Source organism: Drosophila rhopaloa, unplaced genomic scaffold (assembly GCF_018152115.1).
Source record: "Drosophila rhopaloa isolate 14029-0021.01 unplaced genomic scaffold, ASM1815211v1 contig_3, whole genome shotgun sequence".
NCBI lineage: Eukaryota > Metazoa > Arthropoda > Insecta > Diptera > Drosophilidae > Drosophila > Drosophila rhopaloa.
Genome location: NW_025335123.1, coordinates 24,276,410 through 24,303,668, shown reverse-complemented (window position 1 = coordinate 24,303,668; position 27,259 = coordinate 24,276,410). Strand labels below are relative to the sequence as shown.

General features: G+C 38.7%; 3 protein-coding genes across 3 annotated transcripts; all 3 read left to right on the top strand.

Annotated features, from left to right (window-relative positions):
• The first annotated feature begins 7,852 nt into the window (after positions 1–7,852).
• LOC108047023 (serine-rich adhesin for platelets) lies at positions 7,853–20,027 on the top strand. Its single transcript, XM_017127052.1, has 6 exons — positions 7,853–7,942; positions 8,579–8,748; positions 12,945–14,500; positions 14,938–15,096; positions 15,784–16,503; positions 19,199–20,027. Exons 2-6 carry the CDS (start codon positions 8,735–8,737, stop codon positions 19,432–19,434), a joined length of 2,685 nt encoding a protein of 894 aa, XP_016982541.1. The 5' UTR covers positions 7,853–7,942; positions 8,579–8,734; the 3' UTR covers positions 19,435–20,027.
• Positions 20,028–20,481: 454 nt separating this feature from the next.
• LOC108046915 lies at positions 20,482–21,035 on the top strand. Its single transcript, XM_017126885.1, has one exon. The coding sequence runs from the start codon at positions 20,483–20,485 to the stop codon at positions 20,864–20,866; it is 384 nt and encodes a 127-aa protein (XP_016982374.1). The 5' UTR covers position 20,482; the 3' UTR covers positions 20,867–21,035.
• Positions 21,036–23,974: 2,939 nt separating this feature from the next.
• LOC108046925 lies at positions 23,975–24,196 on the top strand. Its single transcript, XM_017126893.1, has one exon. It carries the CDS (start codon positions 23,975–23,977, stop codon positions 24,194–24,196), a length of 222 nt encoding a protein of 73 aa, XP_016982382.1.
• Positions 24,197–27,259: the final 3,063 nt, after the last annotated feature.

Here is a 27,259-nt window from a genome sequence, read left to right as displayed (position 1 = left end):
GTGGTATAAGTTAACATACTCTACGTCAGAGCTTCATAAATATTTAAGCAAGTCAAGAGTGTGACATAATTTAACGAGATCTATGTCTATTAATGCAAATTCGATTTGATCAAATTATTATAACTCGTTCTTAACTGGAATTTTGTGAGACAAACTTGGGACATTTCCGAAAACATTCTTTCGGGTTTTTTTTTTCGCAACCGGAAACAAAAGCTTTTGGTTTTAGCCAGCAGATAAAATCTACATAAAGTGAAGACGAAATAAACCTTAAATAAATATCTGTAGACTGCCTAATGTTTTCTGGGCTTGGTTACGAAGTTGTAAAATATATAATATATAAAAAGTTGTGACATGTAGTTTAGAAATATTTCTTATATTTCTGATTTTGAAAGGCAAAACACTCTATTTTATCAAAGCTTTATTATTATTGTATATACAAAATGCACGATTATAATCACCAATAAATATATGCTATAGGTGCTTTGTCGATTGTTATTGCTGTGATCATTTCTTTGACTTTTGCCAATCTTTAAAAGAAAACACACATTTGGACAGACAAATAATGAAAGTGGTCGCCTCTTCTGCGTTGATTTTTGCAACAAGTTTTCTAATCACTAAGTGACAGTGGCCAATTGTTTGCAAAAGATAAACAAAAGTCAGGTTGGCTGATTGAGGATGAGAGTGGTCTTGACTTTTGGGCCTGGTCACTGGTATTTTTAATCGATTCCGATTTCTTCGGGGAAATGAACGCATCGCAAGGCCTTAAACGTTTGTTGGGAAATCTAAGTGATCGCGGGCATCGTTAATTGTGAATCGTTAATCGGTGATCGTTAATCGCAGTTATCTTTTCACTTGTTATGCGGCACTGTGTTAATATAATGGGCCATATCCCTAATCGTTGTCACCGCTTTCATCGCAATTAGATGTCACTTTCATTCCCTACGCGGTGCGATCCCATCCAATTCGGACCGAATCGATCACTCTCTCCGACTTTCGGGCATTATCGGCTATAGTGCCCTTCATTTCGGGGCCTTACGTCAGAGTGCGGTCGCATAATTAGCTATCAGTGTGCCCCGCATGCCAAATGCATAACTGGATCCGCCGATCGTTGATCACTTTAGCCTACACGGCGAGAAATGATCTGATCGAGTGTCAATAATATTAAAAAACTCTTAAAATGATCAGTAAGTATCATATATACTGATAACTCCGCTTTGAGTTCGTGGTTATGTCATAAAGTGTCAGATGAAGCTTCTTTAAAAGAAAACTTTAAAATGTATAGAAAAGGCCACAACTATGAATCTTTTCTCCCTGTGCAGGCAAAATAAAAACCATAGCGAAACGAAACTGAAATCAAACCGGAACCACTCCAAGCACTCAATGATCCCAAGGCGTGTGTAGGTGTTGACAAGTAGATCACGAACACGATCGAGATCACGATTGCCAGTCGAAAACGAAGCTTACTCATCGGACATTCTTAGATCTTAAGTCCTCCCTGGAAAATAAAGTCAAGATACCGGATTGAATCTAGTTCAACTTGTTAGTTAGCATATGGAGTCGTCTTTGGGCTTAAGGCTTAACCTTGAGCGCTTTTGCCGGCCATTAAGTTCGATCATAAAAAATAGTCCAAGCTGTTTGCCATGCAAAATATTTAATGAAGTTGTGAGGTGGTTCACTCGCCGACCCAATGATCAATGATCACAGACGTTTGCCGTGGCAATAATATCAAAGTGTTAAATGCCATCAAAAGACAGATCGAGAAAAGTGAACAAAAATGCAGAGAAAAAAGGAGGGGAAAATAGCGAGAAAGGGGGACTGAAAAAATGCTGTTCACCTTTCAGTCGGGGTCTGAAACAAAAAAAAAAAATAAAAAGGGGTCTGACTGTCACTTGCAGCTCATGTTGTTTAATGTTCACCTGATCGCATCAGACAAAAACACACAAGGCTATGGAAATAGTGGCAGGCCGTTCTGAAAAGTCCTCTGGACTTCACATTAACCAAGAAACTAATACATTTTTAAAGGTTTTTTATCTCAAGTAAATATTAAAAAAACATTAAATAACATTAAACTTTATTTTGTATCTATTTACTAAATATGCTCTTCATTTGGATTTTATTAGAAGAATATAAATTACAAAAAATAAAAGTTACCATAAAGCATGTTAGTCACTGAATTACTGTGAAATGTTTGCTAGCCCCAAGAAGATAACCGTGACCTTTACTTTTATGCAAATTTGTGGCGGAAACCCTTAACATTACCCCTAGTATTTTGCCCCCGGCTGTGCCTGCTGTACACACACTTGTATGCAAATGCCAAATGGTGGTTCGTCTCGGTTGCTTCAGGTTTTTTTCGAGGCTTGAGTTTTGGTTTGAGTTTCTTGAGTTGAGTTTTAGTCCGCTGTCCCTCTCGCTGACCTCCCCCTGGTGCCACGCCCCCTTGCCATTCGATTATTAAATCGTTTTAATGCCAATTTATGTAACTTTCGGGCAGCGTTTCCACTTCGATCTCCATCTCCACTTTGATCTCCGCTTTTGCGTCGCCGTCGTGACTCAATTTCAAGCTAAACAGTTTAAAATTAAACAAATTTTCGTAATAAAATAAAAGCCTCGGAGCAGCAACAACACCCAAAAAAGCGAGACCAAAAGCACTTCGAAGTGGGTCACAAAATGATTACAACAAAATAAAATAAAAATTTCAACTTTACAACTGCAACTCGATCATAATTTAATCAACAATATGTGATTTGGAATTTTTCGCTCTTTGCCGCATAATTTCAACGGCGTTGTGATTGATAGATGGATTGGATGGGCGGGCTGATTGACGGATTGACACGGTTTAATAGCTTATAATTCGTGTGCAAATTAGACGGACAAATGTTGAAGATTCAACATTGAGTAAATGAGTAAAATGATTGGCAGTGAAAAAGGCGTACCTCTATAAGTTGATGCATTTTTATGCAATTTATAATTTAACATTGTACTTCTTAAAATCTTAAATAATTTATTCGAATACAATTCTAATAATCAAGAAGGATTTTGTTATTCAACTCAAATCTCTTCCTGAAAATAAACTTTAAGTTCAATGATAATATCATAGTGCAGTCAAGAGTAAAACAACCATCAAAAGCAGCTTGACAAATCGTTGAACTTTAATGGCTTGTTAAATGTTCAACTTGATTTCCATATCACGGCAAATAAGGAAATGCCATCCACCCACTGATTTCTGCCCACCAAAAAGACAAATGATCGCGATGAATTTGCTCTTCAGATTCACGCTTCATTATACATTATTATGCACGTGAAAAACTATTCGGCACATAATATATAAAATCCATATATGTATCTATACTCAAGCCGGAAATTGCGGGAAGGTCACAGAAACTTAAAACAATTAAAGGTTCTCGACGAAAAAATATTGTCCAAGTGAATCATTTAATTGCAGCCTACATGGAAACCATCATGATGATCATGATGAACATCTTTATGATCGGCATGGTTATTGCAAAGTTTTTGTTCACGTATCGCAGGCGTTCTCTTGAAAGGCCAACGATTGACGTGCATTGAACTCCCGGCGACACTCCTCAAAAGCTGGAGAAATATAAAAAGAATCGGGGGAACAAAAATTAAAAATATTTTCATTACCCGCAACATAAAATGATAAAATCCAGAAAAAAAAGAACGAAGAAAGAAGCGGTGAAAAAAGTTCTGTCTGATGAAGAAGTATTCATTGCATGGATCTACAGGTGAGGAGTACCGAATTTGGGGGTACTACGTGTCCAGATTATACGAGTGGTTGCTTTTGTGCGGCCGAGGGAGGTGTTTATAGCCATAAACCTTTGGTATTTCCTGATTGCTCTGCGAGAGGAGTCTCCCTCACTCCTTCTTCTGCCCCTGCCACGCCCTTCCCGCACACTCAACGCCCCCCGCCCCCGCCCCCGCCACACCATACACACACCACTCTTGCATAATAATTGACAGTTATAAATTTTACTCGGCTCAACATGCGCGCCCAGTTTGAAAATATAAGAAAAACTGAGAAAAAGATAGCAGATATATACTGAGGAAAATCTAAGGTAACAAAATATGAAAAAATCTAAGATCACTAGAAAAAATATTATTATCAAGAAACATTTGTTTGTTCAGAACTGAAGTACAAGAGTTTTTTAACAAACATTTGGATAGCTAAAAAAACTTTTTTATAATGCTTGGGTTTTTACAAATCAATGTTACCTGGGAAATACTTTAGATAAATTAAGAAAAATATCTATTTTTTTTGCAGTGAAAACATGTTTACAATTTTAAAAACTAATAAGACTTTTTTAATGTGTAGTAGTTAATTCTTTTGGCTCTTGTTCAGTTTGCCGGTCAGTTATCACCCTCAGCTCCCTTCAAAGTTCACGTAACTCTCCTCGGTAGAAAGAGACATCACCTGAAGCCAAGGAAGAGACGGGTAGATGGCGTGCGAAAGAGATGAAGCGACAACTGGGCCTACGTGCAAGTGTTTTTTTTAAATATTTTTTTTTTTGTTTTGGAGTGGATCGGGGATCGGAGATCTCGCCGACGCCAACGACTGCAGCCCGCATTAACATTCCAAGTTGGCCACTCCTGTTTGCGTACATCTGTATGCAGATATGGCCACACATAGCAGATATATATACCTATATATATATATATACTCTCTCGAACACTTGAAATGTTGGATAACAGTTGTTGTTTCTTTTCTTTTTTCTCCCCTCCGCTGGTTTTGTTTTTATTACAATTTTATGAGTTTTTTACAATACATAAAAGAGTCAGTACCTGAAGTGTTTTTATCTCCCTGTTTTGTGTTCCTTTGAAATGGTACCGGGTGTAGGGTATTTTTTCTTTATTTTTCGGCCCGTGAATTGGCAAAAGCAAGAGGCTGAAAAAGCGGCTTTGTGATGTCATCGGTCTTGGCTTTTGGTTAATGCTCTTAAATGTGTGATCTTGGGCTTACAACATTAATTTTCATTCAATTTTCGCAATTAAATTTTTAATTTTGAGCTTGGCAATCTCAGGTTCAACAGAGAAACACTGTTGCCAATTTAAGTTAAATAAAATTTTAAGACATGAATCTATTAAATTTTTTTTCTTACATAATATGTTTAAATAAACTAAGAGTTGCCTCTTTCCATAATTCTTTTACTTAAAAGTCCAATTTTCCGTGTTCCCCTTTAAATTAAGTGCTGGCAACTTTGACGACTCTCCCTTTGAATTCTGTTCCATTTTTTCTGTCTTATGCAATTACCAAATTGCTCATTCCCAGACATTACTCATAGCCATTGCAATCGCCATAATTATCAATCATTATATCTTTTTATTCCTGAGACTCCGTCCTTGAGACACCGCCCCAGGTGCCACGCACGGCCATCGAAAACTCGACTTCTGACCTCGAGGCGCTCCCCACGAAATGCATCCTGTTTCCCTCGATCAAAACTTGGTTTTCTTTTTTCTTTTTTGTTTTTTATCTTTTAGCCATTTTCATGCAGTTTTTAGCTGGGGTTTTTATGTCCGTATCGTGGCATCCATAGCAATGTGCCCGGGTAACTTGATCAACGTGACCTCGGCATAGCTTGAGTCACTTATACTTATATTCCCAAAAGACGATCTCTTGAAATTCAATCAGTCCAGGCAGCTGCTGCAAAAAGTGCTGGGGGAAAAACCAAGGCCACAAAACCAAAAGTACCCAAGGATCCCTTAATTATGCACATGTATGGCATGAGTGGCACTCAGGATCACTTCCCGGTTCGCTGCACTCCCGTTGCAAAGAAGGAAGCTTTTAGGCACTTTTGCTTGCCCCTTTTTGTATTTGCAAATACTTATCATATAATCGAATTTGCAAGAAAACCAACAAAAAAAAAAGGGGAGCAAGCAAACTAAAGAGCACCTGATAAAAAAAAAAACTTTTGCGTTCCAGTTTATCGATCAATGCTAATTAGAAAATCGATTGATCAATCACTCGCAAAGTAAACAAACAAAAAAAAGACAGATGACATAGTAAAAGAGAGAAAGAGAGATAGGTTGATTTTAACCACTTTGTGGGGATTACCAAACCAATTTCAAGCCGTAACTGAAGCCCAACTAAAAACTGCAGAAATATATGGAAAAAAGGGAACTGCCTATCAAGCATCTCGACTACAAAATACCCCACATCTGTTTTTAAAAAGAGCATTTCAGTTCTCAGTTCTTAAATATTCGCACACAAAGATAAAAAATATTTTTTTTTAAACTTTGAAATGAAGATTTACCATGCTCAAAATTGTTTTCCTCAAGCTTAAGAACTCGCAGCTTACAAAAATGGGTCATCGAGAATATTTCGGCACCCAAAGTTCTTAAAAATGTGAGATAAGCTAATTAGTAATTTGTATGCAATTACACCTGGATGAACATAACTTAACTGAAAGGAGGCATTGTGAATCAGTTGTTATACCCTCCAAAACCTGGATGGCGATTGAAATGTGTCAGTATGACACTTGTGCGAGCTTTTGGTTCGCAGGTGGCTTTTTGCCCCACCTTTCGCAGTTTCGTACCCAAACTAACGATATATCCCCGACTGTGGGGCATCCAGTTGGCCAGTTGGAGATCGCGCTGCTGGAATTGCATAAATACTCGGTAAGCAAATGAGCAACGGTTAATCAATAAGCTCCTCAGATTGGATAATATCTGCGGCGGGCGGGGTAGGCTGAGGAAACTGGGGAAACCGGGGTGATGATCTGATGGTTGGCTTGCATACGAGCATGTTGCGTGCCCTGCTAATTGCAGGCGAAGCGGTTAAAAAAGCGGCCACTGCGGCCAACGCGGCGTATGTGTAATGCGGTTAATCAACGACGACGACGACGACGACGACGAACGAACAAACGGCCTTGAGACCAGCTGCCAACCAGTTTTGGCTTATGAAATCAGCAGCAGTTAACTGAGACCGAGGCGGCCAGAGAGCATCCCAAAAAATGCAAGTGAATGTCGATGCTGCACAAAGAAAAAATCATAAACATAACCGTATCGGTTTTCAAATTGACGTCTTAGTTATTCTCCTCTTCTTTTTACTATCCCAATTTTATGGAGCATATCTATAAGACTACACTTTTTTTGTAAAATATAAAATCATTATTAAAAGAATACAATTCCTCCTGTCAAAAATATCAAAATTTTTAATTTTAATTTTTGAATAAAAGTTAAAAAACCTACACAATTTTAAAATATAGTCATTTAGTGAATAAGAAACAAATTATTTTTAATCTTAATTTTTCAATTTAAGATGAAATACTATAAAACAGTCGCGATATTTTAAAGTATAGAGGGAATGATTAACTTTTCAAATATTGACTTCTTTTTAAGGCCGCTTATTTGTTTTCAGGTCGTTGCTTTCCATCCATTCCTTTGATCCTGTTCCTAAGCATATTTTTTAGAAAAGAAGAATGCAAATCGTTATTTCTTTTCTCTGTGTGGACTTGCTTTGTTGTTGCTTTGGACTGCCTCTCCGGTCCATCGAAACTAGTGCAGTTTTGAACTTCCTAGTGGCCAAACGCCATTGAAAAGCAACAACGATCGGCGGCAGGTGTGAATGATTTAGTGTTAACATGGCCGTACCCAAAAAAACACCGCTCCTGTCGATCGTTCTGCGCTCCTCTCGCGCCCTCTCTCTCTCGCGCCCTCTCGTTCGCACAGTCAAGACCCCCGATCCGCGATGTTAGTGATATGTTAAAGCCGAAGTTGAAGTCGATGTGGAAGTGGAAGCCTCTGCCGCGGTCGCTGCTCTGCCGCAGTCGGCGGCGGCAGAATGGCAACGGCAACGGTTTTCGATGGTTGGAGCGTTCATCATTTTGCCATTTCACGTTCAGCTGGCAGCGAAATCGAAAGTGACTGCTCCCCGAAGACCCAAGATATATATAAACACATATAGAGAGGTCTTCAGCAAAAGTCCATGGTACTACTGCCAACATATCCTCCCGGCAGGTGTGTGTGTGTGTGCGTGTGTGTGTGTGTTGGTTGGCCATATAAAATAAGAGCTATAAGTGGCTAAAGAAATCAAACTCCAGTCGAAACTTGAGCCCGAAAAAGGCCGGAAAGCGGCAAAAAGTGCATTTGTAAAAAATACATTTTTTTTCCAAGTTTTTTTTTAAGTTTTAATAATAGTTGCAAGAAGTTTTTACACACTTTTTCGCAGATTTATTTTAGTTTTTGTATTGCCCTGCTAAGCCGCACACATCACATCACACTATCCAATGCAAAAATTGATTTCCCTAATTGATTCAATTTTCTGTTGCTGAAAAAACAAACAACACAAACAACCAAAAATAGTGTGCAAAACGTAAAATAAAAGTGAAAAGTGAAAGTGCAACTCGAAAAAATGACCAAAGTGAACAACATCAACAAAAGCAACTAAACAACAACAACAAGCTAATGTGTTCAATGTTTAAAAACACACACAAAACCCAAAACGCATAACAATTAAAGATTTTTGGAAAAATCAATTTCTGTCATTCAATTTGTACACTCTGTTTATTTATTTTTACACCCATTTTTTTACTGTTTTGTTTTTTTTTTTGTTTTCTCGTTGAAGCTGAAGCAGGCAGTTGACTTTCAAAAGTGTCAATAAAATTTATGTAAAAAAGCAGTTAATGAAAAAGTTGATATAACAGCATTGACAACAACAATAACAGCAACAAGGAGAGCAACCTAGGAGCCACAACTACAACAAAAACAAAAACAGCTCAAAATGCTGCTCAAAATGTAAGTAAATTGAAGAAATATCAAGAAAAATAATACACATTTTTTAGAGTAAGGGGGCTGAAGGGAAATAATTGCCGCCTCTCAAGGTCAAGTTAACGATTTAGCGAATTACGCAAAGTTTTTAGGGTTTATTAGTTGCTATTATGGTATTATCATAACGTTTGTTATTAACTCCCCTTGGGAACGATCTCTTTTCATAGAAATACTTGTATTATTGGGCCTAAATTTAAAAATGTTTAATATTTATAAGTTATTTTTTTTAATAATATTTTATTAAGCAATTAAATATACATTTGAAGATCTTTGGTATCATATTGTATAATTATGTTTTAAATGGTTTAAATAAAATCAAGTATACGCCAAGTGGCTATTCCGAATGTTACCCCCAGAGGATTGTTAACCTTGTTCAATCACTCTGGCAGTTAGTCAATCAGTGGGTTAATATGCATGATGAAGGTGTGGTAATGATGCTTTTCATTGTATTTTTTTTTTGCAAAAGGTCAAACCGGCGAGGTGCCGCGATCTCTCTTTCGGAAAGGTCAACTATGCAGAAAAAACATATACATTTATATATGTGGGGGAAAAATCACAATTGCTAGAGGTGAAGTGAGCAGACCTTTCGGCAAAGACGCAGACGCATCCACTTAACAATGCAAAACTTACTTTACATTTCATGGCTGCAAATGTTGCTGTCGATTTAGTAGTTTTTCTTTTTTTCAACTGTCTTTTCACCGCTTCACTACCTCTCAAAAACGTCAATGGCCGCCGAAGTTTAAAAAACCGAAAACCAAATTCCGAATCCAAAGCTGGAGCTAAAAAGCACTCGCAGATATATTTCTTCTCCCGTTTTTGGCCAAAATGAATTGCCAAATTATAATACAAATTGCATGCCACACCCGCTAAAAGCTGCAAACAAAAATGAGCAACACTCCTTTTCCACGGTGTTTTTTACGTTGCATGAAGTGCAGCGCCAAAGAAAAGAAAGACAATGGGCCACAAGGGGTAAAGATTGGGAGTGGAGTTACCCACATGAGGGCTAAATACACCTAAAAAGTTATAACAACAACAGCGGTAACAGTGCACTCAGAGAAACCATGGGAGGGTAATAAATCACTCCCCAATAATTACATTTTTTAGCAAAGCTTTAAACTACTTTACATGATGCTGATTAAATTACACAACATTATAAAATGGCCAAAATGCTTGCAAAAATATATAAATATTATTTTAGGAATCATCTTTTAAGCCTAATTCTTTCAGATTTCAATAATTTATATTGCACAATTATATTATATATATTATATTATATTATTTCCTATTATTTTCTTTTATAAATCTATAACAGAAGCACTAGACAATTTTTATTGATGAGTAATTGAATTTTCTCAGAGTGTAGCAATTAAAGACTTAAAGTCATCACTAAACCTAGTTAATTTCCATCATTTAACCGCTTAAAGTAGTCAGTAAATGCCGTTAAATGCTCGAAAAACTGGCATTAAATGATCGAATTTTGTTGAAGGTGTTTAATTGCAATCCAAGTCAAGGCAATCCTGCCATGAATTAGTGCAAATGATTCTTTGGAATTCGATTTACACATTTTGTGAGTCATTAACAGATTATGTCTGAACAACTAATTGAAGCTAATAAACGGCGGGAATTTACGTGAGTTTCGGACAAGAAACATGATTGAAATCGAGTAAGAAGTTAATTAGTAATTTTGGTTTTTTTTGTTTTTGTTTTAACTATATCAAGGCAATGGTCTCTGGCATTGTGGAAGCATATTTATACATTTAATTAGTCACTTCAGAGAAGTCCTAATATATTTGCACGTGGTTGGTACTAATAAATAGTATTTTAGTTTTGCACCTTGTGACTAAAGCGTTTCCTAAAAGACAAATTCGCAATGTAGTCTGTTTAATGTTCCTTTAACTTTATTTTGGTATTGAAAAGATTCCAATCGGTAGTCTAAGCTACTAAGCACAAAATGTAGGATATTATTTGGCTGCGATTACTGCAATTGTGAATGGGAATATAGTATATATAATGTGCTGAGCGGTGTGCGCATTGTCACCTCATGCATGACATGGCTCAACCACCGAGAGACCCTTTGGTCCGAGGAGACACCACTGCACCACTGCACCACTGTACCACTGCACCACCAGTATGCACCACGATGTGGCCATAATTATAACTTTTCTTAAAGTCACAGACTTATGGCTTTTCGCCATTGTTGAGCTGCCCGTTTTTGGGGCTGTTGCAATTAAAATAAGTTGAAGTTGTCTACCTTTGCAGTAAGGTGTTGCCAGCCCATGTTGCTGGTTGTTTGGTTGTTGGTTGTTGGTTGCTGGCTGTTTGCTAGTCCCCGAAAACTTGTTCGAGAAGTGAACGCCAGCTAGCCAGACTTGCACATAATTCAAAATGTTAAAAGTTATCGTCAAGAGCGCTCTGTTCGCATGCACAGGAAAAAAAGTTGGCCCCTGAATATCAAAGCTTAACAATTGTTATGGAATTAAAATGGATTTAATAGTGGCACATAACAAGGATAAATTGTAGTATTTCAAGTTTTATTATTGAAAAAAAAATATTGGAAAAAATTAAATGGTTAAAGCTTTTGAAGATTTATAGTCCCAATATAAAGTATTCAAATGAAACAATAATTAACATTTTTTTTTCTAAGAACTGAATAACATAATTTTTGCTTTGCCAATGCCTGAAACCTAAAAACGTATTACTGGGGACCTCTGATCTGGTTTGATCTGGTCTGGAATCGAAATGGGTTAACACCTTTTGTTTTTTGTTGTTGGTTGTGTGGAAAACCGGTTCGCGATTCCTGGCTCTAGTTTCCCGGTGGTTTTGGAACCGTTTTGCGGTTCGCCTTGAGCATCGCTTTCATTGCATTGCAATGCGGATTCGCAGAGCCCAATGAACTATTGTGTGATGGTGGTGCCGGTAGTGCTACATAGCCATACAGCCATATAGTCATACAGCCATACAGCCATATAGCCGGTGGTGCACGCTCCATTCAACGGCTAGACATGATGGCCAAATCATGATCGCATGCGCAATCGACTTTGTGTTGCTAATGAAATTGTGAAAGGTTTTTCATGCCAGATTAGAGATGAGGCAGCACATCGAAGATCGCCAGATGGAGCTGAAAGGCTGAAAAGCTGAAAAGCCAACTAAAAACCGGCTAGCCGTGGTGGCTGATTAGGAGCACGCGCCAATCACAAGCCAGAAAGAAAGGCCACGCAGAGTCTCACGAACTGGTTAATACCCTACATAATACCATATATATTCCCTTTCGTCAACATTATAATAATTTTTTTTGAAAATATTCTATATGTAATATATCATTCCTTATGACATTTTCATGCTAAATACATAAAGATATCAAATAACATATTAAAATAAATAAATATTTAAAAACTGAAGTGAAAACAAAAATTGTGTTGAACTTAACTCTGAAAATAACTGCTAAATCATCTATTTAATTTGTAGATAACAATTGTATTGTGAAAATCAATACATTTAGCTTGGACAATAGTTAAAAACATCGAAATCATAAGTCAAACCTTGAACAACACTTCGGGGAGTACCCATTGCGACGAACAAAAAAATTGCTATGGTTTTGGTTTATAAATGGTTACTGCAGCTACTGCAAGCTCATTAATAATCAAAAGAAACATTAAAAAAAGGTATTTAGATATTCGGGATAGCTAAAGTACCTTGACTTAAGAGTACAGTATTCAGGAGTTGGGTTGAAGTGTAAGATTAATTGGTTAAGACATGGCTGAATGTACAGAGTCAATAATTAAGATGGGGCACTGATAGTACAGAGCCGGCACTTAAGCTATTAAAGTCAAGCCAGAAGAGAAAATCTCTGGCAAGTTAAATAAGCTCATTACTCTCAAATTAATTTCAAATCAAATTATTAATGATATGGCTTGGCAGTTGTCTTAGTTGAGTTTCAAAAATAATTAAGCCAATGTCCGTTTGGATGAGAGTAAATTTTACAACCAACTTGGTTAAATGCATCGAATAAATACTTAAATAAATATTTAAGCTGATGAAAGGAAAGGCAGAAAAAGAGTGTATTTCTAAGCTTTGTTTGGGGAGATCCGGCTATAGAATTTAATTTGATTTGCGATCAATACTTTTAATCATTCTAATTCCATATTCTTATTTTTCCCAAACAGTTTCCTCCTGGCCTTTCTGGCCTCCCAATCCTCGGCAGACTCAGCGGATCCCCTTTCGACTTCGGCCAGCGAGAGTCAAGTTAGGTTGACCGAGGAGACGATTCCCTTCGAGACCTCGCACAAACATCCCGACGCAGTGGAGCGGGAGGAGGGCTTCCGCACCTCCCACAGGATCAGCATTAGGGCCACGGACTCCGCCGACTATTCGATGAACCTGCTGCCCACCAAGGAGCGTCCCGAGCTGAATCCCGTGCTGAGTGCCCTGATCAACGAGGATGTGATGAAGAGCATCGAGGCCAAGAGGGCCATCGAAGAGGAGGAGCTGGCCGAGGTGAAGCGTGAAATCGAGGAGGCCGCTCAAGCGGAATTGGCCCAGAAGAGGGCCTCCACCACCACGGAGGCACCTGCTCCACTGCTGACCACCCTGCCCACGGCCGCCAAGAAGATCGACAACCTGGACGAGGACATCGTGGTGGATCCGCACGAGGAGTTCGTCAATCAGAACTTCGCCCTGGAAGGTGCGGGCAGTGAGAACAACAAGAAGTCCCGCATCGAGATCAAGAAGGGACCGAATGGCCAGGACTACGAGTACGAGTACGTCTACTACTACGAGGAGGATGAGGAGCCCAGCAAAGTGGAGGCCTCTGCGGAGCCCGAGGTGCGTGGCAAGACCAGGTACACGAACATCGAGAGGAGCACGCCGGCCACGCCCAGTGAGAACAGTCTGCAGAGTGGCAAGGCCAAGGGCAGATCCTCCGACGCCTCCGAGGACATCGAGGCCGAACGCCTGCCCATGAACACCAGGTTCCCCAGTCGTGGCAAGAACGTGGAGGTGCCACCCACGCCCGCCCTCGATTCCCTGGAAACGGCCGCCGAGCGCAAGAAGATCAGTGTGAAGCGACCCAGCTTGGAGTTGGTGGACAGTGCCACCTTCAACACGGATGAGAAGCAGACCAAGGCCACCCGCAAGGGAGGTGAGAACGAACTGAAACCAGTGATTGCCATCGAACAGGAGGAGGCGGCCAGGAAGAAGCAGGAGCAGCAGGCCAAGGAGGAGCAGGCCAAGAAGGAGCAGCAGAAGGAGGCCGAAGTGCCAGCGGCCGATCAGGAGGAGTCCGAGCAGACCACGCCCTCCATGGAAAAGGCCGCCCTCGATCTGTACGCCATTCTGACCAACGAGAACCTCAACAACGAGCAGACCACCGCCATCGCAGATGCCGAGGGAGCTGAGGGCATCACCACTTTCGCACCGGACACCGCCAGCACGGATGAGGATGAGGCCGGCAGTCTGACCACGCTCACCGATGAGGTCTCCTCCACCAGCAGCACCACCACCACGACCACCACCACCACCACCACAACCACCACGGAGGCGCCCACCACCACAACGACCACCACCACTACCACAGCGGCTCCTTCGCTTTTCGGCGGCAGGAGGTCGGGACTGAATGGTCTGGCCGGACGCAACCGCTTCAAGCTGAACAGGGCCGAGGGCGGCAGCACCACCACCAGCACCACCGAGGCACCAGCCACCGAAACCACCAAGACTGGCAGAAGTAAGTGTACTTTATATAAATTATAATTATAAAGGGACTTCGAGGACAGGTCACTTCCCATCATGGGAATCTCTCTGTCATTTTAAGCTGATTGTTGGAATCTATGGTCAAAAGATTAGAAGAGTAACATATATATAATATTATATATTTAATTAAAATATCACTGAAATCTCTTTGTCAACTTACTCTGACTATTGGAATTTATGGTTAAAGGAGTATTTATTTTATATGATATATTTTATAAAAAAAGACCCGAAGTTCCACGTTCTATCATTAGTAAATGCTTTAATGATTTTACAATAAAAAGCCTAGGAATTCTATTTCTTCATTAAATAAGGAAGATAACCGAAAATCATAATAAAAGATTGCCTTATCATACAGAGTGCAGACTCATTTACGATCATCGTTTAGACATTAATACTTGTTTACTCCCATAGATCGCTTCTCGCGGCCCTCAATCGGAGGACGTTCTCGTCCTGGAGCTCGCACCACCGCAGCACCGGAGGTCACATCCTCTGCAGCTCCTGCCGCCGAGGAGGAGGTGGTGGTCGCCAAGGAAGTGAAGCCCGTGAGCACGGGTTTCGCACGAGGCAGACGTGAGTATTCGATATAGAAATGAACTACCAAACTAGTTTTCTTTAAAAGCATTTCTGATCTTGCTCAAAATCTACATGGTTTTCATAAATTCATAAATATTTATAAAGCTTTGACTAATATGTTAACGATTTTACATTGTTAATTTAACATCTTTTCACTAATTCTTTTTAACTAGCTTGCACCACCAAAAATAGTCATAGTCATTGTAATCTTACTAAACTGATTATATCAAGTTTATTTTAAACAAAACATTTTAGTAATCGGTCATTAGCATTTAGCCTTCAGCTTTTACCAATGACTTTTTATAAACTGGGTCAAGAGCAAAACGCTTAAGCCTTAAATTAAATTTGAGGGAAAGTAAATTTTAAATCGTTCGTCGTTATAATTTCCATGTGAACTGAAAGCACTAACTGAAGTATTGCAAATTTTGCACACGGTTAATTTAAGTCACTTTAAGTTGGTTAAAAATAAAGACAGGAAATTTTGTGTGATTAAGCTTCAGTCATTTTAAATTCGAAAAAATACCTATTTGTGAATGAGTTATACAACTAACGTAAATATTTACTGAGTAAATAAAAAGTATAAGGCTATTAAGACTACGTTAATCTAACTATAAATTAAAGTTTATTTATTTGTATATATAAATATAAATAATATTATATTGGCACTCATCTTTCCACATTTAGCTCGCAACCGTTTCAACCTGCGCGGCTCCACCACCACGAGCACCACTGAGCGTCCCAGCGAGGAGTCCCCCGCCGAGGGAGACGCCCCCGCGGAATCAGCCGCCCCCTCGTCAACCACCGCACGCACCACCTTGCGAGGACGCCCCGGATTGGGACTGCGTGGACGCAGTCGCACCACCACCACCAAGGCACCCGCCAATGCAGAAGGCGGTGCCGAGGCTGCCGAGGGTGCGGCCAGTGGAGGTGCCACCACCAATTCCGAGGAGGCCAAGTCCGCGGCAGCTGCTCCTGCCTCTCCCGCGGAGCCAGTGCGTCCGTCCCGCTTCAACCTTCACCGGGCCGGCGGCAACCGCCTGCTGCCCCGCGGAAAGCTGGGAAGATCGGGAGTCAGCACGGAGGTGCCCAAGGAATCGTCGCCAGCGGCTGAGGATTCGGCCGCCGATAGCAGTAGCCATCACAATGACGTCAAGGCGGAGGAGTCGGCGGGCGGCGAGGCTGGTGAGAAGGCGAACAGCGAGGCGAGCGATGCCGCCGCCCCCGCTCCCGCCGCCCCCGTTTCCGGGCTGAACCGCCTCAAGGCCCGGCCACGCCTCAACGCCCTTACGCACAAGACTGATGCGGCCAAGCCCAAGGCGGCCGCAGCCCCCGCCCCCGCGCCCAGGAAGATCAATCCCCTGCTGGCCAAGCGACGACTCCACCTGGGAGCCACCTCCACCACAGGTACGGATCGGGGTCACCTCAGCCCGGGCAATCCTCTGAATATTACTGACCTTATTAGGGTATAATCATGGTGAAAATCGTTGGATTTTATAGGAAAACAGATGATTTATGGATTCTTGTAGAAGAGTTTATAATACATTTTTTAGATAATTAACCATAACATTATGGTGATGTTGGAATACAAAGGGAGAGTCAACATTCTTAGCTAGGTTAACCTCAGTTAAATCATGAAATGTTTTACCTTCCGAAACTCAGCTCATTGAGTTATTTTCGCTGGCATATGTAGCAGAACATATTTTTGAATATTTACTGGGGGCTGAAAATACTGATACTGGTAAACTAACAAAAATGCATACTGAAAGGGAATAAAACTACACATTTTAAGAGGAAATCGACCCAAAACCAAAAACTAAAGTAAAAACGCAGATTTTTAGGGAATCAAACCACGATCATTTTAAAGTATGCCATTTAGAAATCGGATGTCTGTAAGAAAAGTTATGAGAGTAGAAGTGCAGTTTTCTAACTATTTTTCTGCAAACCCATTTTTTGAAAATTTGGAAAGGGGTTACATCATTGAAAATGACGAAAATGGACCCAAAAAACAAAAATTAAACTAAAAACACAGATTTTTAGGGAATCCAACCACGATTATTTTGAAGTATGCCACTTTGAAATCGGGTGTCTGTAAGAAAAGTTATGAGAGTAGAAGTGCAGTTTTTGGACCCTTTTCAGCAAACCCATTTTTTGAAAATTTGGAAAGGGGTAACATCATTAAAAATGACGAATAATGGACCCAAAAAAAAAAAAAAGTAAAAACGCAGATTTTTAGGGAATCAAACCACGATCATTTTAAAGTATGCCATTTAGAAATCGGATGTCTGTAGGAAAAGTTATGAGAGTAGAAGTGCAGTTTTTGCACACTTTTCTGCAAACCCAATTTTTGAAAATTTGGAAAGGGGTAACATCATTAAAAATGACGGATAATGGACCCAAAAAAAAAAGTAAAAACGCAGATTTTTAGGGAATCAAACCACGATCATTTTAAAGTATGCCATTTAGAAATCGGATGTCTGTAAGAAAAGTTATGGGCTAAGAAGTGCAGTTTTTGGACCCTTTTCAGCAAACCCATTTTTTGAAAATTTGGAAAGGGGTAACATCATTAAAAATGACGAATAATGGACCCAAAAAAAAAAAAAACAAGAAAAAACGCAGATTTTTAGGGAATCAAACCACGATCATTTTAAAGTATGCCATTTAGAAATCGGATGTCTGTAAGAAAAGTTATGGGCTTAGAAGTGCAGTTTTTGGACACTTTTCTGCAAACCCAATATTTGAAAATTTGGAAAGGGGTAACATCATTAAAAATGACGAATAATGGACCCAAAAACAAAAAAAAAAGAAAAAACGCAGATTTTTAGGGAATCAAACCACGATCATTTTAAAGTATGCCATTTAGAAATCGGATGTCTGTAAGAAAAGTTATGGGCTTAGAAGTGCAGTTTTTAGACACTTTTCTGCAAACCCATTTTTTGAAAATTTGGAAAGGGGTAACATCATTAAAAATGACGGATAATGGACCCAAAAAAAAAAAAAAAGTAAAAACGCAGATTTTTAGGGAATCAAACCACGATCATTTTAAAGTATGCCATTTAGAAATCGGATGTCTGTACGAAAAGTTATGAGAGTAGAAGTGCAGTTTTTGGACCCTTTTCAGCAAACCCATTTTTTGAAAATTTGGAAAGGGGTAACATCATTAAAAATGACGAATAATGGACCCAAAAAAAAAAAAAAAAGTAAAAACGCAGATTTTTAGGGAATCAAACCACGATCATTTTAAAGTATGCCATTTAGAAATCGGATGTCTGTAAGAAAAGTTATGGGCTTAGAAGTGCAGTTTTTTGACTATTTTTCTGCAAAGCCCATTTTTTGAAAATTTGGAAAGGGGTAACATCATTAAAAATGACGAATAATGGACCCAAAAAAAAAAAAAAAAAGAAAAAACGCAGATTTTTAGGGAATCAAACCACGATCATTTTAAAGTATGCCATTTAGAAATCGGATGTCTGTAAGAAAAGTTATGGGCTTAGAAGTGCAGTTTTTGGACACTTTTCTGCAAACCCAATATTTGAAAATTTGGAAAGGGGTAACATCATTAAAAATGACGAATAATGGACCCAAAAAAAAAAAAAAAAGAAAAAACGCAGATTTTTAGGGAATCAAACCACGATCATTTTAAAGTATGCCATTTAGAAATCGGATGTCTGTAAGAAAAGTTATGGGCTTAGATGTGCAGTTTTTGGACACTTTTCTGCAAACCCAATTTTTGAAAATTTGGAAAGGGGTAACATCATTAAAAATGACGAATAATGGACCCAAAAAAAAAAAAAAAAGTAAAAACGCAGATTTTTAGGGAATCAAACCACGATCATTTTAAAGTATGCCATTTAGAAATCGGATGTCTGTAAGAAAAGTTATGGGCTTAGAAGTGCAGTTTTTTGACTATTTTTCTGCAAAGCCCATTTTTCGAGAAGTTGGAAAGGGGTGATTATAGAAATTATAGATATTTAAGAACAATAAGTCAAATGGGGATTTTATGGGAATTATAAATAAGGGGCAGATCACAAACATTTACCACTATTCCTATTCTCAAATAGCTTAAGCTCCGAATAAATAAACAATCAATTTGCTTTTGCAGAAGCCCCCGCCGAGGAGGAGCACTCGTCGCCGGACTCCTCCGTGGAGCAGCCCGCCAAGGAGGAGGCGTCCGCCGGAGGAAGCGAAGAGTCCGCCGGAGAGGGAGCCGGGAAGCAGGAGCAGGAGAAGGAGACCACGGAGGCGACGGAGGCAACCACCAAGCAGCAGGCCCGTGGATTGGGACTTCTGGGACAGCGTCGTCGGCTGCCGCTCCGCAAGCCCGGAACGATCCTGTAAAGCCACGCAATCCAATACACAATTTAATCCCAACCAGCCCAATCCACACATCGCCATCCGCCCCATTGAATCCTGAATAGAATACTCGTCACGATTCGCTGCTGCATACTCCTAAGATCAGGATGATGACCCAAACAAGCGATGATAACAAATTGTTTGATATATATGTACGTCCTTTAAGTTTCCTCCTCCTCGAACTCCTCCTCCCAAGGACTCGTTAGCTTTGTACACATATTACACTAATTACTACTGATAAATGCGGATATACCATGTAAGTAGGATCCCTCCCTGCGCCAAGAGAAAAAGTCACCCAAACGGAATACACGGAGCGAGTCGAAGAACGAGGAGATCCAAGCCACTCGTAGACCACTAAGCACAAAAAGAAGAAAAATGGAAGAAGAAGAAGAAAATGTCAAGTGTATATATATCATATATCTATATATATATATGTATGCATACCCCGACCTTGCCCCCCTCTTTTCCTCTGAGCACGCATCCGGAAATCGTCGCGTGCATAGCAGATACATTTATTATTATATTTTTTTTCTGAGATACAATTATGAACAAAAAACGACTTTTAATTATATATTGAATAAAAACGAAAGGAAAAACATGAAAATTGCTAAATATTGTTGATCTTATTTGAGGTATGGAGATTTTGATGGGATATTCAATCTGTATTCGTGATATTCGATTTATCATGTGCCAAAAGAGAGCTTCATAATATAAAAACTTGCACGTTTCGAAGCATTTAAAATAGAATATTAAATGTTTTTCTTATAAGAACATAGTGCGTAACTATCTTGGGATCAAGTGATATCTATAAATGCGGTCTAGATGTTTTATTACTCTAATCTCTGGTAACGTATGGCCAAACATTTACCCAGCCTTACGTAACGTGTTGGGGCTCTCCAAACAGAACCAAACGATGTCAAGAATAATCGATGCAATATATACATATATGTATCTTATCTGTTTAAGTAGCTAGCTTGTGGAGTATAAATATGCGGAGAAATAGCTGAGATCAATTTAGATTGAGTGCAGCACTATGTCGAGTAGGTGGCCTATATTCACAGTGGTTATCCTGGTGATTATCCTCTCACCCGGAGTTAAGAGTGGAAGGCCGGATTCCGAAGAGCTTTTGGAGGAGGGCAATCGACAGCTAAATCTTATTTTGGAAGCCATAAATGAGCACGAACGGCAGCGCCTACAAGAAAGTATTAAAAACTCGAATGTGGATACAATTAAACAGCGTCCCAATGGCAAGAGATTGAGGTGGAATCAAAGGAGGACCTGGCCAGATCCCGAAAAGAGTGAGAAACGAGCTTGGCCTACGTCCACTTCATCTGCCCAGAACGCACCCAATCCTGATTACATCGATGTGAACGACTATCTACCCACTCCGGCGCCCTGGTGGTTTAACAGGAAATAACTTGACCTAAATTATAGTATTAAATATGTTTTTTTATTGTTTATTAAGTGCTGATACTGAGATGAAATAAATATTAGTTTATAGACCATATTTTAAGTGCGGTATCTTATCAAATCAAAGTTAATATACATTTTTATAACAGATGTTGACATAACAAATACAATTTTTATACCAGCTATACCCAAGTTTTTTATTAAATAGCTAACATTTATTTATGCTGATGCAGATGTATATTAAATATAAATCTGTATAACACTTATGTTAATACAAGCTAATACAAACCTGTCTTTTTTATAAAGAGTAAAGTTTACAAATTGATCAAGCTTTATCCATGAATTTTACCTGTAACAAATTTACCTTTTAATTCCTATGCACAACCCATTTGCTTCTGAGCTTTAGTTGCCAATCCAAGACGTTTACCAACGAAGAGCTTTTAAGCCGAACTTCTTCCTAAATGATTCGTGCAAACATAATTAGAGAAAAACCCAAGGGGTGTAGGGAGGTATTGGATTAACGATTTGGAAACCCCATTGATTCATTCCACCATATAGTTAACCCACAGCGAACAGGTTCCGATCGGAACTTGGGAAATGATTGGCTGTTTTGTCCCGTGCTTTGTGGCTCAATTTGTTTGCTTTGATTTGAGTCGACTTGATCGCAAAGTGAAATGTTAGCATTGATTGAGTGATTGATGGATGCATTGCTGCTCGGCTATCGAGTATCGCTAACGGAGTAGAAACCGTTTCAGCCTTGTGCGCAGAGGGCAAATAAAAATTAAAAACCAAAAAATGGGGTGTGGTGGGTCACTCAGTCACGCAGATATTTACTTACTTTGGTAGCCAATTTGCGAATTATTTCAGGTAATTTTGATACTCTGTTACAAAAAGTTTATGGGGCATTACTTTTTATTAGCCTTTCTTATTTAAACCAGAACCTATTTCAACAGTAAAGATACATACTGTTATTTTTTTTATAGGTTTTTTTATTGTAGTTTCTTAAAGAACTAGATTAATATCAAACTATTTTACAGGATACTCCCGTCTTCGATCATATCAGCCAAACCCTTCTTTCCCGTTTCACTATTCAATTGAATTCAATAGTGGAAGTACATACATTCATTGCGGCTCTACATACATTTTTGGAGCAAATCATAGTTAGCCTTGACACCGGGGCGTATGCGTAATCGCCCCCAAAATAGGCAATCGAAAAGCCAAAGCGGAACTCTTGACTTACCGTTTTTGTTGTTGTGGGCCACACTTATTTCCGATCTGAAATATTGGCCAACTTCTGAGTAAGTACACAGAAAGAAATAAAACTGCCCCACAATCTAAAAGAATATGAATTTTGTAACATAATACTATATATGTTAAGTATACGCTATATGTTAAGTATACGCTATATGTTAAGTATACGCTATATGTTAAGTATACGCTATATGTTATGTATACGCTATATGTTAAGTATACGGTTATGTATACGCTATATGTTAAGTATACGCTATATGTTAAGTATATATTATATGTTAAGTATACGCTATATGTTAAGTATACGCTATATGTTAAGTATACGCTATATGTTAAGTATACGCTATATGTTAAGTATACGCTATATGTTAAGTATATGCTAATTTGAAATTAAAAAGGGCCAGGTTCGAATCCCTAAGATGTACATAACTTTTTTTCTTGTACCGATATATACATATGATTACAATCTTACTGTCTTTATTCTATGTTCTGTCTATTGAATTTTTCTCAGTGCAGTGCACTTTCTGGCTGGCGTGTCGTCAAAAGGCGAGGAAGCAGAGCGTGGCCAAACGCAAGGTCGGTGTTTAGCTTGGCTAAAACCTACCCATCCAGCTGGTTATTCCACAGAAAAAACATCACCCCACTTAGAACTCCGTTTAACAGCAGTTGTTCAAACAAAAATTTAGTTGGCTTCGGCCGGTTCAGCTTCAGTTGATAATTATAATATGCTGTTGCTGCCTAATGCTAGATTTTTAATTGGCTAAGGCAAAGGCACAGTTTTTATGCATAATTAGAGGCTCACAATTTGGATTTCAGCACTCAGTCCTTCACATTGCCAAAAAAAGAGAATATCAAATAAAAACTATAACACTAATTAAACGGAAAATCAGCGGGGAGTATATGTAAATAGTGGATCGATGTTTAACCCTGAGCAAGTTCGACCACTCCGGATGTTATTAGTAATTACATAATTACATACATTCCAATTTCTAATATTGGAACTATCCAAACATGATGTTATTCTACTTGTTAGTATGTGCTGCAGAAAACTGTGTTCCTTAATAAATATCATTAAAAAATAGAAAATGTCCTTATCAGTAATGTTCCTGAAACTTTAATAAAATAAAAGTTTGCGAACCTCATTGACTGAGTTTCTTAATTATTAGGAAATAGGCATTCCCAAATTATTTAATGTTTAATTGTTTTCAACAGCAATATACATTATTATATCTCAAATATACACAAAAAAGTCCCAGTCAAGTTTTTATTTGAGAAAGTGCCAGCGTAGTTATCTGCCCAGAAGAGTGTTGAATTGGCTAATGATACCATTAAGCAGGAGGAAGCCGAATAACTGTCGCTTAACTGTTGCGATTTAAATAGTTTTTAATTGATAACTAATTGCGGCGAGGCGAGTGCCAAAACTAGACAGTGGACGACATGGCGATGGTGACGTTTTCAATGTTGCAACATTGCAGCATTGCAACTCTTTAGCCAAGTTAATTGGCAGCAAAAACGACAGTGACAGTAACAACAAAAAAAAACCGCATTTCACCAGGAAATCAATAAACGTAAGTCCGGCAAAACAAGAAAAAAAACACACACAACACGCACATCTCAATTTCAGTAGCAGATAAACATGGGGAGATAAAAAACCAACCCTGACCACCTCAATTTCTCGTGCTAAAAAAATATAAAAGCAAATATAGCCTAGTTTTTTGTTTTTTTTTATGTGAAAAGGCAAACAATGCCGGCAGGAAAACACACAGCAAAACACTTGGGTTCTAGTTCCGATTTTGGGAAATTAGACTATAAAAAGCAGAAGTGAATAACTTTCTCTACTCTTAAACCGAAAGTTATTTCAAGCATGAAGCTGTTCCATCAAATTATCCTGGGTCTGGTGCTGATCCTCACAATAATGAGTTCCTTCATTAATGCTGAGTCTTCGGATGATAAGGATGTCAATCGGGAGTCGGATGAATCTCTAATTGGAAATGCGGAATCGGATGAAACTTTGCCCGCCGACGTTCAACAGGATTATCTCAATGTGGGAGACTATGTGCGACCACCTCCTCCATGGTGGTTCTAGTTTTCCGCAATTGTTACTATGTTTGCATTTAATTTAAAATGGATTGTTTTACATTATCATATTAAAATTCGATTAATAAACAAAGTTTAATTAGTAAAGTGTTTGTATTGAGTTAGGGAAGTATAACTATTTAATGAGATTAGAAAGTATATATAATTAAAGTTTCCACCTGATACTTTTCAGCTTTTTGATTAGCTGAACAACACTTAAATTTGAATTTTTAGGCTATCAAAATTAGCTATTTCACAATCCTCAAATAAGCATTTTGATTTATTTAATGGTCAATTATCCTTAATTCAGGAAGTATTTACTTTTAAGGCCCATATTCCCGTTTGCCTTTTCAACACTCTAAATCAAATGTTAGTTAAGCCAGTAAACCTAGATTCAGTAAGTGCTTCTTTATGAGGATTGAAAGTCACGCATAATGGTTTATACATGTTTGGACTGCCCAACTGGATCAACTGGATATGTTAATCCAAAATATATCCAAACTCATTTGCTTACACTTATATTTTCCCGACTGTCACCAATGAAATTGCTTGCCTTGACGAGATCGGGCGTTTATTAATTGATTATCCCCCGATTACCATATTGTGTGGCTTAAAGACCCATAAGAAACGGAACCGCCGGCGATGGCTTAAGATAAATAGCTCATAAATTGTGAGTGCACACCGCTGAATAGTGCACTTCCTAAGCATTTACACTGCTAAAGCTTTTTCGACCGCTGATTGCACGAGACAAGTGCACCGCAATTGCAGGCAAATTATGCCTGAGGCAATGTTTCGTGCAAGTTTTCACAGAAATCAAATTACGGCAACCTCTGTTCATTTATCCGCCCAGTTTAACGCAGTGCACATACATAGCCTTTACTGGCATCTAATTATTCCATTTTGAGATGTCATTTTCGGAGCTTTAGTTTACAAAAGGACAGATCTAATTTTCCTCCTTTGGATAGATTAGGAGAATTCCCCGTTGAAGCATTAACATTTTTTTATATTGTCCATTAAATAATGCAAATGAGTTTTTTGTTTAAACATTTAGTATACAAATAATACACATATTGTACATTTCAAATAAATTATTTAGCAGTGGTCTTTATACAACATTTTTTTGGAATAATCTAAAGTAATATATGTTCTCAGTTTACAACTTAAGAAAAACTTGACTATTTTTAATTGAAAGAGAGCCTCAGTGTTTTTAACAACAGATTTGATAATAAATAATATGTGAAAAAGTTCAACATTGTTTTTTGTGTGTTATTTGATTAAATAAACAAACTACTTCATAGATTACAAAATATTACTAGACTCAAAGCCATAGCGATATTTATAATCAGTCAATAATGGATCTGTAAATATTAAGTTATTTAGGAAACGATTTTAGCGCAGTGCATGTCAAACCGGGACATTTGCTATGGTTCCCTGTGAGCAGGAAATCACTGCGGCCTGTCCGATTTTGGCCAAGACAAAATAAATCCGATGGAAAAGGAGGGGATCCGGCGGTCAGGGCCATGGACATTGAACTTGAAAACGCTGGACAGCATTGAGCGGAGACCGAACGGAAAATGCTGTGTGGCTAAGGTTAGAGCAGTTAAGCAACAGGTTTTCCATTTACCATTTTCCATTTGCCGATGCGAGATGAAAATCCAAACTGGCAAACTGGCGGGAGAAAAGTGCAGGCTGCCATAAGTGGGAAAAAAGGAAAACAAAACATGAAACACTGGCCGGGCAATGTCATTCGGCATTGGTTTTATTTTCCGCCCAACTCAAACTTATCCTGTGTGTAAATAACGTCTAATGTTTGCCAGCAAAGTTGCATAAGTGTTGGCAATTATGCCAAAGAGATCCGATTTTTCTTCATTTTTATTTTTTCTATTTTCGTTTCGCTTAACTTTTTTTTTTTGGCCACTTAGCGCGCGCTGCTTGTTAATGTTGTTTTGCTTCGTACGCTGGTGCAAGAAACTCGTTTCAATTATTGGGAAAAGAGCGTATAAATCATCGCTGCAGCGTTGAAAACTGCGAAAACTTACAAAAACTGAAAATGTAACCCAAAACAAACCAAAACAAAGGCAAAACAAACACCGCATCCCACACGACAAACTGCTGAGAAAACGAGTCAATTCGATTTAAATAAGAGGTTCAACGGCTGCTGCCGATCGCATCATTAATTGCCATTTCATTGGATACACGGTTTCGTTATGCAACACACACAATTAATTAATAAAAACGCACTGGTCATTTTAAGCGTGCCTTTTTATGGTCAAGCCGATCGCAATAAATTCAGGCAGCATTAGCCGCAAATATGTGAAGCATATTTTTCCGTCTGCCGCATGTTTATTTATTTTTCTGTGGGTGAGCCAATTGTAAGAATGCGGCCAAGTAGCCTGGCTAAACAACAACATTCTACACATTATGCATCGCAAGAGCAGTGAAAAGAATTGCCAAAAATAAAATGTAGGATTTAGAGGATTCTTACTAAAATATTCCTTAAATTACTTGTTCCTACAGCAATGCTAATTAATAATACACAAACACATTTTTTTTAATTCTTAAAAGGTTTAAGTTCCTTTGGAAATATTCCTTCAGCTGTTGTTACCTTTTTTATTGCTCTTTAATATTTTCGCATATGGAAAGCCTAACTTTTTGACATTACTTGCAGATGATCCCCCAAAAATATTCTTAAACTATTGTTTAATAACTCCAAATAAAGTACTGAAGTTTTTACCATCAAATAACATTTCATTAATTTTTTAAGATTATTTGAAAGGTTTTTTCGCACGCCAAGTGTAGATTGTGCGATTGAAGTTTTATGCAAAGTACTTCATCAGCACTTTAGTACTAGTTTCAGTTTGGACCATGCGTGTGGCTAGTTGATTCACATTATTACTTTTTCGTAGCTATTTTTCTTATTTGCTGACCCGGTGCATTTGGAGCAAACGAGTTATTATGCGAACGCCTTCGGTCCGAATTTTAAAGACTTTGCATATTCGCTTGCGGCGATGGCCATTAGAGCATTACCCACTTAGGGCGCCCCTAAAAATCCAGGTGGTCCACAGGGACCACA

Bases quoted from the DNA above. Each gene is read 5' to 3' on its own strand.
- LOC108047023 (XM_017127052.1), top strand. The intron at 15,097-15,783 runs GTGAGTATTCGA...TTCCACATTTAG, and splicing joins GGGTTTCGCACGAGGCAGAC to CTCGCAACCGTTTCAACCTG. The intron at 16,504-19,198 runs GTACGGATCGGG...TTGCTTTTGCAG, and splicing joins GGGAGCCACCTCCACCACAG to AAGCCCCCGCCGAGGAGGAG.
- LOC108046915 (XM_017126885.1), top strand. From the start codon at position 20,483: ATGTCGAGTAGGTGGCCTATATTCACAGTGGTTATCCTGGTGATTATC.
- LOC108046925 (XM_017126893.1), top strand. From the start codon at position 23,975: ATGAAGCTGTTCCATCAAATTATCCTGGGTCTGGTGCTGATCCTCACA.